This window comes from Triticum aestivum, chromosome 3D (assembly GCF_018294505.1).
Source record: "Triticum aestivum cultivar Chinese Spring chromosome 3D, IWGSC CS RefSeq v2.1, whole genome shotgun sequence".
In the NCBI taxonomy this organism is placed as follows: domain Eukaryota; kingdom Viridiplantae; phylum Streptophyta; class Magnoliopsida; order Poales; family Poaceae; genus Triticum; species Triticum aestivum.
Window position 1 is genome coordinate 45,338,864 of NC_057802.1, and position 17,443 is coordinate 45,356,306.

The 17,443-nt window shown below is 41.2% G+C and overlaps 2 protein-coding genes across 2 annotated transcripts; both read left to right on the forward strand.

Moving 5' to 3' along the window:
* The first annotated feature begins 310 nt into the window (after positions 1 to 310).
* On the forward strand, positions 311 to 8,558 carry LOC123077261 (aspartate--tRNA ligase, chloroplastic/mitochondrial). The gene is made up of 15 exons (XM_044499495.1): positions 311 to 780; positions 1,252 to 1,392; positions 1,838 to 1,947; positions 2,839 to 2,950; positions 3,434 to 3,505; positions 4,146 to 4,237; positions 4,531 to 4,651; positions 4,944 to 5,066; positions 5,381 to 5,576; positions 5,663 to 5,850; positions 5,970 to 6,041; positions 6,649 to 6,747; positions 7,299 to 7,379; positions 7,677 to 7,734; positions 8,125 to 8,558. Exons 1-15 carry the CDS (start codon positions 391 to 393, stop codon positions 8,292 to 8,294), a joined length of 2,025 nt encoding a protein of 674 aa, XP_044355430.1. The 5' UTR covers positions 311 to 390; the 3' UTR covers positions 8,295 to 8,558.
* Positions 8,559 to 8,819: 261 nt separating this feature from the next.
* On the forward strand, positions 8,820 to 10,390 carry LOC123077262 (signal peptidase complex catalytic subunit SEC11C). The gene is made up of 6 exons (XM_044499496.1): positions 8,820 to 8,956; positions 9,089 to 9,201; positions 9,313 to 9,423; positions 9,556 to 9,689; positions 9,823 to 9,874; positions 9,975 to 10,390. Exons 1-6 carry the CDS (start codon positions 8,914 to 8,916, stop codon positions 10,029 to 10,031), a joined length of 510 nt encoding a protein of 169 aa, XP_044355431.1. The 5' UTR covers positions 8,820 to 8,913; the 3' UTR covers positions 10,032 to 10,390.
* The last annotated feature ends 7,053 nt before the right edge of the window (positions 10,391 to 17,443 follow it).

Consider the following 17,443-nt stretch of genomic DNA (forward strand, 5'->3'; position numbering starts at 1 on the left):
AGGTGGGATGCGTACGACGGCCTTATAGCGAAGGTCGCTCTACACTCGACAAAATGACACAACGGTGTTTTTTAAATAGGTTCAATCACCTTTTGTTGTGAGAGCGTGACCTATGTCTGAAGTGTTTTTTAAATTGTTATGTTTTTACATTTCTGTGTGCCTAATAGGGCCTAAAATTTCTTTCTAAGTTCGGAAAGCATGTATTCAAACCGTTCGAAAGCTTTGAATTCGGGCGTATTTCGCTGCACAGTTCGAAGGTGTGAGGCCGTGCTGTAAGATTCGCGCCGGAGGATAAGGGCCATCAATCAATGGTTCAGAAACCCATCGTCGTCCCTAATCCCAAACCCTCTCTCGCTCCTCTTCCTCCGCTCCCTTCCCAGGTTGCCTCCAATGGCGTCCTCCCTCCTCCGCGCCTCGCCGCTCTCCCTCCTCTCCCGCCTGAGGCCACTCAACCGCAGGCCTCCCGCCTCGCACCTCCGCCGCCTCCTCCTGCTCTCCGGCCCCGCCTCGGCCCCCTCACGCTCCACGCCCACGCCCCGAACCCTAGCGGCCGCCACCGATGCGGCGACCCCGCCGGAGGAGGCGGCGGCGCTCCCCGCGGCCGACGCGAGGCTGGAGAGGATGCAGCCTCTGCAGTGGCCCCAGCGGGACGCGCTCTGCGGCGAGCTCGGGGCGGGCGACGCGGGGCGCCGGGTCCGGCTCTGCGGCTGGGTCGCCCTCCGCCGCTCCCACGCCGGCCTCACCTTCCTCACCCTCCGCGACTCATCCGGCATGGTCCAGGTGACCCGTTTTCGTCTCAATGCCGTTGGTTTGGTTGTTATTGTTGATGCGAAGTGCAAACATAGGCATCAATTCATCATCTCTTAGCTGTGAACATGTAATGTAGTTTGCTGCTGCGGCAGAGACAACCTCTATCTATGCGTTTGACCGCCGATGATATCGCATTTTTTGCCAAAGCTTTCGCCACATAATTTGTGCCACCTGGAATGGTCTGTTGTGTTGACGTGGAAACAAGATACTGCATTTTTGAGTGATTTTGGCTAGTGTTTGCGGTCAGCAAAGGTCAATGTGGAGGCAGTACTCTATACTGACGCAACTAATATTCCCTTTTTATCGGAAAAAAAACTTCGCAGAGGCTTTTAGAGTGATAATTATTTCAAGATTGTCTGTCATATTTATCGATGTTTATGGTCATTATTGTTCAAACTGTTTGGTGATCTCAAGCCAGTGTTTGTTCTACTCTTTCGGCAGGTGACGACTCTGCCAGAATACCCTGAAGTTTACGCTGTTGTGAACAAGCTGAGAGTGGAATCAGTGGTTTCTGTTGAGGGGGTGGTGCGCCTGCGCCCAACAGAATCTATCAACGCAGATATGAGCACTGGGGCTATAGAGGTACTGACTAGCCTCTATAGTAATTTATTTAATGTTTTTTGGGGATGAAAGAGCTAGTTAATGTGGTCAGAATTGGAAATTTACACTATCTAGCACAGAAATGTTACTACCTACTGCTACAGATCAACAGTAGGATGTAGGTTTTCTCCAAGACCTGCCTGTGTTGTTACTCTCTTATCTTTCTATTCCAAGTTGTAGAACTGCAAGACACTGTTACTTCAGTTGATTGTAATGGAAATGGGATCAGGCCATCATCCCATTTCTGGAACATGCAGAATGCATTACAGATTAGCAAAAAGGAGAGAAACCATATACGACATAGTTCATATTTTACTGTTCGAATAATTGTTTCCTTAAACTGTCATGAGATTTCCTATCTTTGTTTCGTGTTCCTCCAAATTGCAACATCTTTTTGTAACAATGATACCATGTTCGCACCTTGAAGGTTGCTGCAGATTGTGTATCAGTGCTCAACTCCGTAACTCGTTCCCTACCTTTTCCAATCACTACTGCTGATACAGTGAAAGAAAAATTTCCGGAAGAAGTCAGATTGAGGTAAGAGAAGCAGAATCTGTGTTCTCTGCATATTTTCTTGTTGGCATATTGTCAAAGACTTGGAAGAAAGTTTTGTTGGACCCCCCAAAATATCCAGCTGCTGATTGACTATTGGCTAGCAAGTGCTTAACACATTTGAGCAGAATGTGATTAGGTTGTACATCTGAAGTTGCACATATTATTTTAGACACCAAGATGATGCATAAGAAACTTAGGCATTGTGAACCACTTCTTTTGCCGCTGACTATTGGGACTTGGGAGCATATACTTTGATTAGGTATTAACTCTTCCGCAAAGGCATCACAATTCATCACTCACTTTGTGATTATCGGAATTTCTGTGGGTGTATAATCATATTCAGTTCGGTTAGCAACAATTACTTAACGATTTATATTGCTATGATTTCTCAATACTTACTTTTATGGTATCTTCTCGTTAGAGCGATTTTTAATATTTTAGTATTCATTGGTATCATGATGGAGGTTTGCAGATTTAGTTTAGTTGAGACATTTTCATCATCATATCGATCATGCTAACTTGTAGTAGTCTATTTGAATATCATACCGCAGTCTGTCAAGTCACTGTAAAATTTTGGTACGATGACTTATGGTAAAATTTTGTATTTCACTGTAAAAAATTTCATTGGCTGTAATGACCGAGTGTCAGCCCACAACTTCACTCTAGATAGAAATATTCTTGTCAAAGATATGACCGCTCCTATATTCCCCTAAATTTCATTTCCTTATTATCACTTCTTCCTCTGTTCAGCTTTAGGGTACCAATTTACCGCTGTCCGTTATGCTTGAATTTATTTAAATGTTGTGTTCAATTTCCACCATTTTAAACAATGAGTGCCCTTTTTGTATGAATGTCCCATCTTCAATATTACAGATTTAGGGTGCTGGACTTGCGTCGACCACAAATGCAGTCAAACTTGAGATTACGTCATAAAGTTATTAAACACATTCGTCGTTATTTGGAGGATAGGCATGATTTTGTTGAGGTATGCTAACTGTACATTTTGTGCTGTTGTTTGGCTGCAGCATGCCCTATTTACCTATATATGCCTGTCATTTTCAATATGGTGGCCCTGTTCTTAAAACTGCAACATAAAGATCAAGATAGGTGCTTAATTGGCCGACCGCTACATAAGCCGCTGGGCCAAGAGGTCAACTTGTCCCTTGGGGTTGCTAATTTTCCACCCACTTGTCTAACAGCATCAATTTTTATGCATCGGCCATTTTCATTACTGGTTGTATAAAGGGGACATAAATATGACCAATGTGTTGTCACCAGTAGCAGTAGTATATAATGCACATTTATTGATGTAAATTATGTGGATTGGTCAAAATAGATGCAACGATTCACTAAACTGAGTGCAGTGCAATCATTAGTGTATCTTCCCTTGCAATATCTAGAATGTATGCATCTCTTGGCATCATTTTTTTAAATATTTTATCTAAAGTTACTACATGTTCCAAGGTAGATTGAGACTCCAATTTTATCCAAGTCTACACCAGAAGGTGCTCGGGACTATCTTGTACCTTCAAGAGTTCAGGTGAATAACCTCTGTACTTCGCAGACACAATTATAACATGGTTGTTTCCTCTGTTGAATCCCACACCATTCTGTTTGCTTTGTTCTCGTACTGTTTGTAATTTTCAAAGATCTGATGCCTAATGCCATATTTGTCTGCTTTATTGTAAAAGTAACGCCAATATCAATCTCTACTCGCTATTATGCGCAATCACCTTCCAGGAGATAAATGTGATTAATTTGCTGTGTTTTTCTTTTGGGTTGATGGCTCATTTTTCTGATCTAGAAAATTACTTTGAAGTTGAGTTGGCTACTTGGCTTTTAGAAGTTGCAATAGAAGTACACTTACGAACTATTTTGGAGGACTAAACTTGTTCCTATTTTATTTTGCCTAGACCCGGACATACAATCCTCTATAGTTTTGTTCTTATATACTTAACGCACTTCTGTTCCATTTGAGTATAACAATGATGTTGCGGAGGTGCAGACTTATTATGCATTAGAATTATGTTGCCATTGCTTGTTAGTGCGTTAGTGGTAGGTATAGTAATTTAACAAGTAATATTTGTCAAAAAAAACTTCATAAGTAATAACTACGCAATGAAGGTTCATCACTTTGCCAAGTTCTGTTCCTCTGATTTCCTCCAATATGATTTCTGAAGCCAGGAACATGCTTTGCTCTTCCTCAAAGCCCTCAGCTGTTCAAGCAAATGTTGATGGCCTCTGGCTTCGAAAAATATTTTCAGATTGCAAGGTAGGTAGCACATTTGAAGGCCTGGGTATTATTTCATAGATATAGTTGTGTTAATGCATGGAGTATATTATTGGTGCAACTATTTTTTATGCCAACTATTTTTCATCTTCGTTTTTGTAACCTTAACTGAATTAATTATAAATACAAATCAATCAGAGCACAAGCATATGTGTCATGTAATGTACTCATGTCCAGTTGGCATATAGTACTATACTAGTATTGAATCAATTAACTACGTCTCTGGAAAGCTGCCTGGCACAATTGTCCTTGTTCACTGAGCTGCTTTATTGCAGATGCTTCCGGGATGAAGATCTGCGTGCAGACAGGCAACCAGAATTTACACAACTTGACATGGAGATTGCCTTTACATCAATGGAGGATATGTTGAACTTGAATGAAGAATTGATGATACATGTATGTTGGTTTTGACCAGCTTTATGTTTTCTTTCTCTTTTTTCTGTCAGACATCTATTGTCATCCTTGTCTGTTAGTGAAATACCTAGTTAGAAGGTAACACAATCAGTGCATTTTATAATTCTAAAGAGGTCACGGGCACAGCAACTGTGTGCTCATTTTGTAGTTTAGCTGCCGAATATTAAACCATCAGTAGTAGTCTCTTAGTTCATTATTCAGAAAACTTTCCCTTTTTTCTTGATCTATTATTGCTATTCATGGTTGATTGAGCTATGGAACATTCATATCACAGATATTTCAAGAGGTAGGAGATATCAAGCTGCCTAAGTGTTTTCCAAGGCTCACCTATACGGAGGCGATGAACCGTTATGGGACAGACAGGCCTGACCTTCGGTTCGACTGGGAGCTAAAAGATGTGAGGACTTTTAATATCTTTGCAGAATGGCCTTGGTAATTTTGGTAACTATTTATTTAGTTAATTACCATCACAAATTTGGACAACTTCATTTTGGATGAGGGGCTACTCCTTGCCCCATTTTTTGCATATAAAAAGCGGAAGCCATCTACTCTAATTCACATGTTATACCGTTAGTAGTATGATATTGTAGGTCTGTAGATTTAGATGCTGCTTTTACCTTGCAGCTTACATGGGAAACATACTTTGTAAACTCTTTTCTTTGTTTATTACTTGCATATTTTCTCCCTTCATTGTTGTTCTGTCAAATGCAGGCTAGTGATGTATTTTTGGGCAGTAGCTTCAAGGTTTTTGCAGATACATTAGAAAATGGTGGTGTAATAAAGGCATTGTGTGTGCCTGGTGGTGCCAAAGTTTTTTCAAACACTGACCTAAAGAAGGGAACTGTTTATGCTGAAGCTTCCAAAGCTGGAGCAAAGGGCCTGCCTTTCCTCAAAGTTATGGACAATGGTAAAAGAAAAATATGTCCTTGTTATGTTAGACAAAACTACAAGGCCTGGCAGCAAATGATATGTTATTTATTTGTGGTACCACAGGGGAGCTTGAAGGAGTTGGTCCGCTGGTGTCAAGTCTGAAACCCGAAAAGAAAGAACACATGTTGGAAATCTTAGATGCAAAAGCAGGTGATCTTATCCTGTTTGCCTTGGGCGAGCAATCAACAGCTAATCAAGTTCTTGGCAGGTTAAGATTGTTTATTGCTCATAAGCTGGAAGTGATAGATACAGTGAGTCTCTCATACCAAGAACTTCCGTCCTTGTATTGTCAACATATTCTTGGCATATTGATGAGACACCAAGAATAGTTCTGTTTCTGCCCTTAAAAAGTTTCTATTTCTTTCTGTAGTCAGCACACTCAATTCTTTGGGTGACAGATTTCCCAATGTTTGAATGGAATAGTGATGAGCAGCGGTATGAGGTCAGTCTTTTAGTTTGTACTAACAAATTATAATTGGTTTGTATTCTTCTTTACTTCTACAAAACCGAAATGGGTATTCCAGTATTCCTTAAGCCTGTGTGTGTATCACATTAGAGAACTAGCATTTTACTGTTTTTTAAGAGACTGCAGTTATTTGCTGAATGTTGATTGCTGTTTAGTTGCTGATAATACACTACGAACAAACGATGAACCTTGGTATAGTAGGATACATAGTACTATGTTGTATCACAAGAATACCCACCAATATTGGACGAATCTTAGAACTTTGTTGATGACATCCAGATATGATCTGGTACGACACATGTTTACAAAGAGATATGTGAAGGGGAACATCAGTTATACAGTTTTCTTTACATGCTAATGCCATTTGGATGGGCATTGATACATACGTACCATGGATTCATGGTTTATATTATAGCATATGCCCAAATATTCTACTGAACAGTATGGAAAGTTGTGTATTTTTGTGAAAAATTACGAACAGAAGAGCCTGGTTGAACTGGGTGTTCACATCTAGCTGAAAGAAAAAAGCTGTATCTTATTTTCTGTTTTCTCAGTACCCTGTTCTTCTCCCTTTCAAACACAGGCTCTACACCATCCTTTCACCGCACCAAATCCTGAAGATATGAATGACCTACCATCAGCTCGTGCCTTGGCTTATGATATGATTTACAATGGGGTGGAGGTACTCCTTGTTTCTCTTTTCAAGTGTGTAGACAAGTTTTAGTTTAGTTTGTCATTTTAATGTTTCAATCTGTTTGAATCTGCAGTTATGCACTACAATGTGAAGTTCATGTACCTAGATTTTTCATGTATTATCTTTGATAAATAGTCATACATGCCTCCAGCAGACAAACAAGACATGAAACGTACTGATATGCATCAGTCAACATAATTTAGTACTCCCTCCGTTCCATAATTCTTGTCATGGTTTTAATTCAAATTTTAACTAAAACCACAACAAGTATGGAACAGAGGGAGTAGTTTTATGCACATTAAGATGATATTGTATCCCCCTGTACAGGCACTACCTGTGTTTTCTTGTGTTACATTTGTATTAGTGTGTGTTTCAAGTTTCAGATGCTAAATAGTAAATACGCTTTCGGAGTTAGTGCCCTTTTCTATTGTAAATGACCAATTGAGCAAGGTGGGCAAATGATCACATGTGCATGTGTTACTGGCTTACTGCAAATGAAATCATACAGTACATCTGATGTTTTGTCCATTTGTTCATAGATTGGAGGGGGCAGTTTGAGGATCTACAAAAGTGATGTGCAACAAAGGATTTTTGAGATCATCGGTATCTCACCTGAACAGGTTTGACTATATCTTTTTGACTTGGTCTTCATGATATTAATTTACTCCCTTTATGTTGTCGATCATGTTTCTTCCAGTCTTCAGTTTGTTGCGTAAACTAGTCAATCAGATTTTCAAGTAAAAAGTATTTTGTTTTAGGCTGCTCTCAACAGCTAATTCAATACTGCACCAACTGAGTCCATAACCATTCAGTAGCTGAGCCTTTTACTTGTTCATGATTGTTAGTTTGGAGAGTATTTCTATATCCAGCGCTGCTCTCTTTTGGCTGTGTACTTAAGATTTGAATTTCCAATGCAGGCGGAGGAAAAATTTGGCTACCTTTTGGAGTGTTTCGACATGGGTGCTCCTCCGCATGGTATGATATTTCAACACATGGATTTCAATGTATCATGTTCTTTAGTGTAAGATTGCATGTTTCATTACACTGCTATTTCTGAAACAAGGGCAGCCTTCTAAAGCAATCTTACTCCTTTTCTCTATAAGTGACGCAATCTTGTTCTTTTGTTGTATCCGTAGCATTAGACAATTTCTTGATTCTAAGTGTTTGAATAATCTTGATAAATTTCCTTTTCTTTTACTTACTAGCACTAGAACTAGGATATCACACAGATGTTAGCCTTTGAATAAAGGCTGTCACTCACACATTTGCTGCGTATTATTTTTATTAAAAAAAATGCTTTTAGTTACCAGAACTAGAACTAGAATATCAAACAGAAATGTCACATTTGTTGTCACCTTAATGCAGGAGGCATTGCCTATGGGTTGGATCGTTTGGTGATGCTTTTGGCTCGCGAAAGTTCAATCCGGGATGTGATAGCTTTCCCAAAGACCACGACTGCTCAATGTTCGCTCACCAAAGCACCGTCCCCTGTGGACCCTCAGCAATTGAAGGATCTGGGCCTGCGTACTTCGTGAGGATACTGTTCATGGCTAAGGGGTGCATTATTTAGGAACAGATACATTGTACACATGGGGCTCAAACTGTCCCTGCACATTCTCTTTTTGCACTGTAGAGGAGAAAATTTTGACGTCGGCGTTTAGATGTCGCCAAATCTGCCAGCATCGATGTGATGCGGGGTATTTTGTTCAAAGTTGTGGCTGCCAACATGTAACCGTATTATTATTGACTTGAATGAACCAGGCGGCTTTGTAACACGGCATTGGAAGTATTTGTGTGTACCAGGTTGAATCTCTGTGGCTTTGTTCGTTGCAGGGAGTTAAATTCCTGTAGCTGGTCGAGCGCTTTTTCTTGCATCGTGCTTGGGAAACAGTCTCGCAGATAGCAGTCCATTGCATGGCTGGAGTCGGACCCGGAAACCGAATCCCGTACGTGTGGTGATCCATCGAGCCCGTCACCGATTCGTGTCTAGTAGTACGTCTATAACTACCTACAGCTTCTTGTATCCTCCCTCCTATCTATATATACACGCACGTTAAGGTGCTAGCTGCAAGCGAGATCACACGTTCGCTGGAAAACTAGACTCGGTCGTAAAACCACTTGTGTTTAACCCCCATCGTCCACTCGAGAAGAGCTATGAAGATCCGGCACGCGCTCACCCAATCCGTCACCTTCCTCGGTACATATACATCGGCATCCTTTTTTTTTTGGTGTGTGGAATCGGCATCTCTCTTCACTGTGTTTTCCCACGCCGACGCGTCCATCTGTTCTTTGTTTCTGGAGAAATTTTAATTGAATTTGGCATGTGCAGTCATGGTCGTTGCATTGTTGGTGCTGGTGCCGGAGGGAACGATGCTAGTGACGGGTGTCAAGACACCCGCTATGGCGGTTCTGTCGGAAAGTATGGAGCCTGCAATTAGAAGGGTACGTGGTACACATTTTCTTATAAGAAAAATGTGCACTTCAATTTGCCTTGCGCCCTTTAATTCCGACTGGCATATTGTTAGATGCATGGAACATGTGCTTATTTTGCAGGGCGATATGGTGTTTGTGCACAACATGAGCAATGAACCTTTCCGCATAGGAGAGATCATTCTTTTCAAAGTTGATGGCTTTGAACATCCAGTTGTCCATCGTGTGATCAAGGTAACAACAAACCCTCTAGTATATGTCGCTACACACCCATCAAATAACCCCTCCCCTACTTCATTCGATGTTTAGACGTCATTTTTTGTTTGCTATGAATTTACCTGAATATTTTTCTTTAAATTATTATAGGTTCACAAGCACCGGGATACCGGAGAAATTCGAATACTCACCAAAGGAGACAACAATTCAGTGGACGATCAGTTTCTCTATCCAGTTGGGCAGCCCTGGCTTCAGCCGCATGATATTATTGGACGGGTTGCGAGGTACGTGGGTTACTATCTCACCTAATGCATCTAGTACTGAATTAGGACGCAAGTTTAATTTGACTTTATATACATCGGTCTACCGTTTCAATCACCTAATGAATTTTCATTGTGTTATGTCTAATGCTAACAGCTATCTGCCATATGTTGGATGGCCTAGTGTTTTCATCAGCGAAGCTTATAAGGTACGCAACCACACATTATATTCTGGTTCATTTCTGTACATATTATTATTTATTTAATTAAATACTCACGCAAGGTTTTTTTATTTTGTTCTTATAAAAGATGTTGCAGAGTGGTGGAAGCACTACAACTCCACAAGTACACTGGGTCACAATGTAACCGGGGCAGATTTCTGTGGGTTGCTGTCAAAGTGTCCTGTTCATAGTCAAGGAATGCATCAAGCCATCGAGGAGTATGTAAAACACACATCATTATCATAGTTTCCGCACAGAGTTAATACAGCTCTCAGCTCTGTCTGTTTTGTCGAAGTCAATTCAGTACACGGTCGACATGATTCTAACACCTTCTTTGGAAGGTAGATTTTGATGAAACATGTAGTTTTTTTTTGCGGGGAGATGAAACATGTAGTTACATGTATACTTGTTGAGAATGGATTGACATGCAATTAAGTTTATCCATTTTTCAATAAAAAAAAACACTTTCCCGATGGACCAATTGTATGGATACGGTGTAGTCCGCCACCTATGAGATGATGCAAAATATTTTGTACAATTTCGCTATTTTCTTGTACTCACAAGAGGATCTCTTAACGCTCGATGTCGAGAACCGTGGATCCAAAAATGTGATCCAGCCATGTTCCACAATTCTGCACAATGAGAATAAATACTGCAATTCTTTTGCACTCGAGTACTACTACAACTTGATGAACATTTTGTAACGGAGTAGTCTAGTTGGCAAACCTTACGATTTTAGAGATTGTCGGAGACTGGGATTTAAATGAAATACGAAGGGGAAAACAATGAGAACCGAAGCCACTGACCATCGCCGGACCATGCGTACGAACGGAACTCGTATCGGCTCTCTACGGCGCGTTGGCCCAGATAAGAACAACTTTTTTTTTTTTAGAACCAGATCAGAACAACTAAGGCATGACTCAGCATTTTTTTCATAGTAAAACGTGTCTTATTTATATCATAAGTATCATAATACAAATCACGTACACACCAATCTTGTAAAAATGAACAACTAGCATAACGCGCCTTTGCACAAAGAAATATCAGCCAAGAAGTAAAATTACAAACAAGACCGAAGGAACCTTTGAGTTTGACACCAACGCCCGTCACCTGCCTCTGGCACTAGCACCACAGCCACCAAAGTAAAAAAAATGACGGATTACCTTCACACTCGAGCTCGACGCGGCTCCATCGCTGATTTGCAGCTTTGCGAACCTCCAAGGTGGCTCGTCAAAGGCGAAACCATTACCGTTGAATGAATCAGGCCGGGCAACACCCCGGACACGCTATCGAACTTCAGATCTGGCATCGCCACATGACTAAGGAGTCTAGGAGGAAACCATATCTGTCATCCACATACCACGAACCCAGCATACGATCCACCATCTTTCAGATGCCACAGATGTAGACCACAATCTGCATCCATTCCCGGACTACCTCCCAAGCTCCGCGCCGGCACTGGAGCAGACGCCGTCACAACGGCGGAGCCCGAGGACACAGGTACACCACAAAGATGCCGCCGCCGCACCATCCTTACTTGAACAGACTGAATTCCAGACCCATCCCCAACCATAGGATACATCGCCTCGTTGGAGTAGGATCTGAAGAAATTTTATTCAGCGCCACCATCGCCGCCGCCAAAGCCAAGACGATGAACAACCTAAAAACTAAACAATTTTAGTCTAAAACTATCCACTCGCATGGATCCAACGACCCCTTACCACCGACGACCTCTTGAGGAGGGGAGCCGCCGGAGGACGGCGCTGGAAGGCTGGCTCTCTTGGGCGCTAGGGTTCCAGTCGCCCTAGACAAGAGGAAAAGACGTTCGTATGTCAACCATTACAAACAGTCACTCTCCCAGCCACATACAACCATCGAGGCGTATAATTCACACCTGGGCCAAGGTGAGTGCCAACGAAGCCTTGGCCGTGATTGATTGAGCCACTCGTATCTCTTCGACCACATTGGAAAAGTTTGCATGAGAGACAAACAATAAGAGCAAGTCATCCGGTGATAGATTAACGTAGTCAGGTATTTGTTGGATATACCCAACCATAGTATTAATTAAAAAGTCCCCTTTGATCCTATACACAATAACTCACGAACTCGGTTTAGGTTTCTGTCACCCCCGAAACCCATTATATATAAGCGAATAATTAACATATTGCAACACCTTAGAACGGTGATCCCACATGCTTGCTCAACACGGAGGGCACCATAGAACAACACCCAAAAAAAGCTTGCAACTCAAACAAATCATGATCACCGATCAACCATAGGACAAAAGGAATCTACTCAAACATAATAGACGTGCAACAAATCATTGGATAAACATATATGGCATAAAACACCATGTTTAAGTAGCGCGTACAATGGGTTGCGGGAGAGGTGTTGTTGGAGATGATTGCCATCACAATGGTTCCTCCGGTGGCACTCTGGCGCCACCGAGAGAGGGGGGCGGGGAGAGCCCTGATGACCCACAAGTATAGGGGATCAATCGTAGTCCTTTCGACAAGTAAGAGTGTCAAATCCAACGAGGAGCAGAAGGAAATAACAAGTGGTTTTCAGCAAGGTAATTTCTGCAAGCACTGAAATTGTCGATAACGAGTAGTTTGATAGCGAGGTAATTTGTAACGAGCAAGTGACTCTAGCAACCCATCATCTAATAACTACTCCACAATGCATTCCTTAGGCCCAAAGATGGTGAAGTGTCATGTAGTCGACGTTCACATAACACTACTAAGGGAATCACAACATACATTCCATCAAATTATCGAACGAATACCAAATTCACATGATTACTTGCAACATGACTTCTTCCGTGGCCTCAAGAACAAGGGCAACCACTCACAAATAATATTCATGCTCAAGATCAGAGGGATATCAAATAGCATAATGGATCTGAACATATGATCTTTTACCAAATAAACCATATAACATCAACTACGAGATGTAATCAACACTACTAGTCACCCGCAGGTACCAATCTGAGGTTTTGATACAAAGATTGAACACAAGAGATGAACTAGGGTTTGAGATGAGATAGTGTTGATAAATATGTTGATGAAGATTGGCCTCCCAAATATGAGAGGGTTGTTGGTGATGACGATGGCTTCGATCCCCCCGGAGGGAATTTCCCCTGGCGGAATCGCTTCGCCATAGGGCAAAAGTGCTCCTGCCCAAGTTCCGCCTCGAGACGACGGCACTCCGTCCCCAAAGTCCCCCCCTTATTTTTTCTAGGTCAAAATACCTTATGTACCAGAAGATGGGCACCAGAGGTGGGCCAGGTGGCCCACTACCCACCAGGGCGCGCTTGGAGGGGCGGGCGCGCCCTGGTGCCTTCTGGTCACCTGGTGGCCCCCTCTGGTAGTTCTTTTCTCCAATATTTATTATATATTCCAAAATAATTCTCCGTAATTTTTAGCTCATTTGGAGATGTGCAGAATAGGTATCTCTGACATATAGCTTTTTAAGGTCCAGAATTCCAGCTGCCGGTATTCTCCCTCTTTGGGTAAACCTTGCATATTATGGGAGAAAAGACATTAGAATTACTTCACAAAGTGTTATAATGCATAAAAACACTATAAATAATAGTAGGAAAATATGATGCAAAATGGAGGTATCAACTCCCCCAAGCTTAGACCTCGCTTATCCTCAAGCGAAAGCTGATATCGAAAATCTCATGTCCACATGTTTAGAGAGAGTGGTTCCGATACAAATAAAATGCGGACATAGTAGCATCATGCTTATTATTATAACAACAACAAACTTTATCATAAAAATGTATCATATAGCTTCTCATGAATAAGTAACAATTCATCACAACATCGAAGTAGAAAGCATAAACTTTATTGAAAACTAACAAACTATATTCTCAGTTAACTTTACAACTACAATTCATCATATTTTCAGGAAGGGTCTCGTATCGGAGCCTTTTGGCAAGTCCACATACTCAAAAATCATTTAATCTTTTACGATTGCTAACACTCACAACATATATATGAGCAAAAAGTTTCAACCAGACACATAGAAAGATAGGGGCTTATAGTTTCGCCTCCCAACTTATTCACCTCAAGGGTGATGTCAATAATAATAATTCATGCTCACTCATATATATCCAACTGGATATATGTGCCTAGATCTTTCCCCACCACATGGTGTTTGCCAAAGAGAAAAATAAAAAGGAACAGAGAAAAATACTTTGACTCTTGCATAAAAAGTAAATACATAAAAGTAAAAGATAGACCCTTCGCAAAGGGAAGCAGAGGTTGTCATGCGCTTTTTGGTTTTATATGCACAATCTCTTAATGCAAAAGAACGTCACGTTATATTGCCCCTTATGATAGAAACCTTTATTATGCAGTCCGTCGCTTTTATTACTTTGCCATCACAAGTTTGTACAATGCTTATTTTCCTTTACACTAAAAGACCAAACACATTTAGGAGTAATTTTTATTGCCTTTTTGCACCGATGACAACTTGAAGGATCTTACTCAATCCATAGATAGGTATGGTGGACTCTCAAAACAAAGATTTGGGTTTAAGGGTTTTAGATGCACAAGTAGTATCTCTACTTAGTGCGGATTTTTTGCTAGCAAAGATATTGAGCAAGCACCACATGTTAAAGGATATATGAAAATATAACTTCTATGTGAATATGAACAAATATAAATCATTACGTTGTCTTCCTTTTCCAACGTCAACAATTTGGCATAAGATATTTAATGGGGGCTCACCATCATAAAAGATGTCCAAGATAGTGTATTTGCATATGAATCTTCACTTCCCTGTAACATCCCAAATTTTCAATTTGGAATGTTATACATTAGATCATCATTGCATATCATAATTCATTTCATTTTGGCTAGATCCTAGAAATTCTACGCAACTCAAGGACCCACCGGAGAGAGTTGGGGATTTCGTTATTTTCATATTTGGGTTTTCTCAAATTTGAAAATAGGATCATTTGGTTTTATTTATTTTATCTTCAATTATTTCAATTATAAAAATATGAGAGAGGGAATAAAATGACTTTCCCAAAATAAAGGAATAATGAGGATTTAATAAAAAAATCAAAGAAGATTTTATTTTGGAGTTTTTCGCTATTTTATTTGGATAGGAAAAATGCGTGTTTTTAAAAATTGCATTTAGGCCCCAAATAAATGTTCATCTTCTCCGGCTTGATTTTAGAAGTCGGGAAAATTTATTTCGGGATTTTTGGAGTTCGTTTAGTATTTCTTTTGTTTGTTTTTCTGCGCGTATTTAAAAAAAAATGAAACCGACTATGGGCCATGTTCAGCCAGGACTCCGCCTGGCCGGGTCCTTTATAAGTCGCGGCCCGACCCCCGCCATTGGCCCAAGTCGCCCGCCGCCCCCGAACCCTAACCCTAGCCGACCCCGCCGCCGCCGCCGACGCCGCCGCCCCGTCGCCCGCTGTCGCCCCGTCGCCTGCCGCCCGACGCCGTTGCCCCCGCCGCCCGTCGTCCCGCGGACCCCGCCGGAGCTCGCCGGAGCCGCCGCCCCTCGCCGAGGTAGCCGCAGGAGTTGTCGCCGCCGCCGGCGGTTTTCTCTAAAAAGCCGCCCGGTTTTTTTTAAAAAAGCTGCGGTTGTTTTATTTTTTTAGATCGGTTTATTTTTTTTTCTTTTTCTCGGTTTAGTTAATTAGCGAGCGTTCGCTCATTCGTTCGTTTTAACGAACGTGTTCATCGTTTAGTTACAGTTAATGAACATTCGTTCGATAAACTGTTCGTCAGTTTTTCTTTTTCTCGGATTTTCCGCGATTATTCCAGATCGCGATTTCTGATCCGATTTTCGTTCTAGTATATCTTTTCGCTCGTTTAACGGAATCAGGCGATTGAAGCGCCTAGAGTTTCGTCTCGAAATTCTCTTTCCATTTAACCAACTCAAACAAGTTTTTGCTACTGTAAAATTTGACTTAGATCCAGATTAGTAAACGAAGCTTGTTTCCTTCGCTGTTTGAATTTTGTTGCTTCGTTTGATTTGATTCTTTTTGCAAACCGGAGTTCTTAAGTTGAACTTTCTGGTTAGATCATTTATTTGAGTTTTACCTGTGCATTAGTTGAGTGCTTACTGTATGCTTGTTTGTTTGCGATAGAGTACCCGGAGTGCGCCGCTTGCTACTTCGAATCTCTAGGTTTCACGGATCATCAGCAAGGCAAGTAACACTTTGATCATACCTCTTTACTACCCAGTTTTATTGCATTAGACCAATCCTCAAACATTGCATGATTAGGATCTAATTAAATTGTGGGTATTGGGAAGTAGATGAGGTAGTACCTATTACTTGTTTTGTTATCAAACCTTACCTATTACCTGCTCATGTTGCTATGCTATGCTAGTAGACGTGGATTGGGTGAGTGTATCCATGACAGATGTGAGATTGTTAATTTAATGGTTTACTTAAGGTGGCAACTTAAACACACATCTGGGTGGATTGAGGCACCTGGGTATTCCAGTGATTGCCTGTTTTTTATGGACCGCCACCCAGGCTCAAAGGGATCATGAGATTATTCATGCTAGAAACTTCCGTGTGCAGCCACAAGCTATTATGGGCTCTAGCATAGTTGAATAAGTTGTGTGAACTCTTACAGTGGTAGACTAGCAGATGTAGGGGAAAGTAGGTGTAACGGTCTACCCGAACGTAAGGTGCAAACACTTCTGAAAGACTATGTCTCCGTAATCCGTCACTCAAACACCATGTAGTGCGAGTAATCCAACGGAGGAGATCGAGTCTTGTGGGGAAAAGTGCACAAACCTCTGCAGAGTGTATAAACTAATCATGGTTAGCCGTGTCCCTGGTTATGGACGTCTTGAGTATCTAGTACTTGGATATCATGTGAATCTCATCATGTTACTCAAATCAATTTTGTTGGGTTAAGGATGATACTTAATTGGGATTGAGATGTTGTCAACCATTCTCAATGTTTAACAACCACCATGATAGTTAAATAAAATTTATTCCTTTGTAGTAGGAAAAAATTGGCTTTTCGCAAAACTGTAGCCATAGAGCTTAAACACCAGCCAAATATGCATGTAGTATAGCTTTATTCTGTTCATTACTCTCTATGTGTTATTTTGCCAGCATATTCCATGTGCTGACCCGTTTTCGGGCTGCAACATTTCATGTTGTAGACTTTTCAGACGACGAGTAAGGTGCCTTAGGTCGTGGTCTTATACTCAATGATGCCGTTGGAGTTGATGGACTCACTTATCTTCCAAGTCTTCCGCTGTTATCGTTTTAGATGGCCTTAAGCCATATTTGTCATACTTATTTCTCTTTTGAGATACTCGATGTAATAAGTGTGTGATTGCTACCCTGTTATAAATCCTCCAAGTACTGTGCGTGTCAGCATTACTGATCCAGGAATGACACTGGTGCACGGTAGATCAGACTGTTTGAGGTCTGGTCACTACATTCCCTTATTAGTTCTTTCATGAATTGCATCATTGACCAATGCTATGTTTGTCAACTTTCAATAAATTTTACCACTTATACTTTTCCTTATGTGATGTCATTACTTACCATAAGATTAGCAT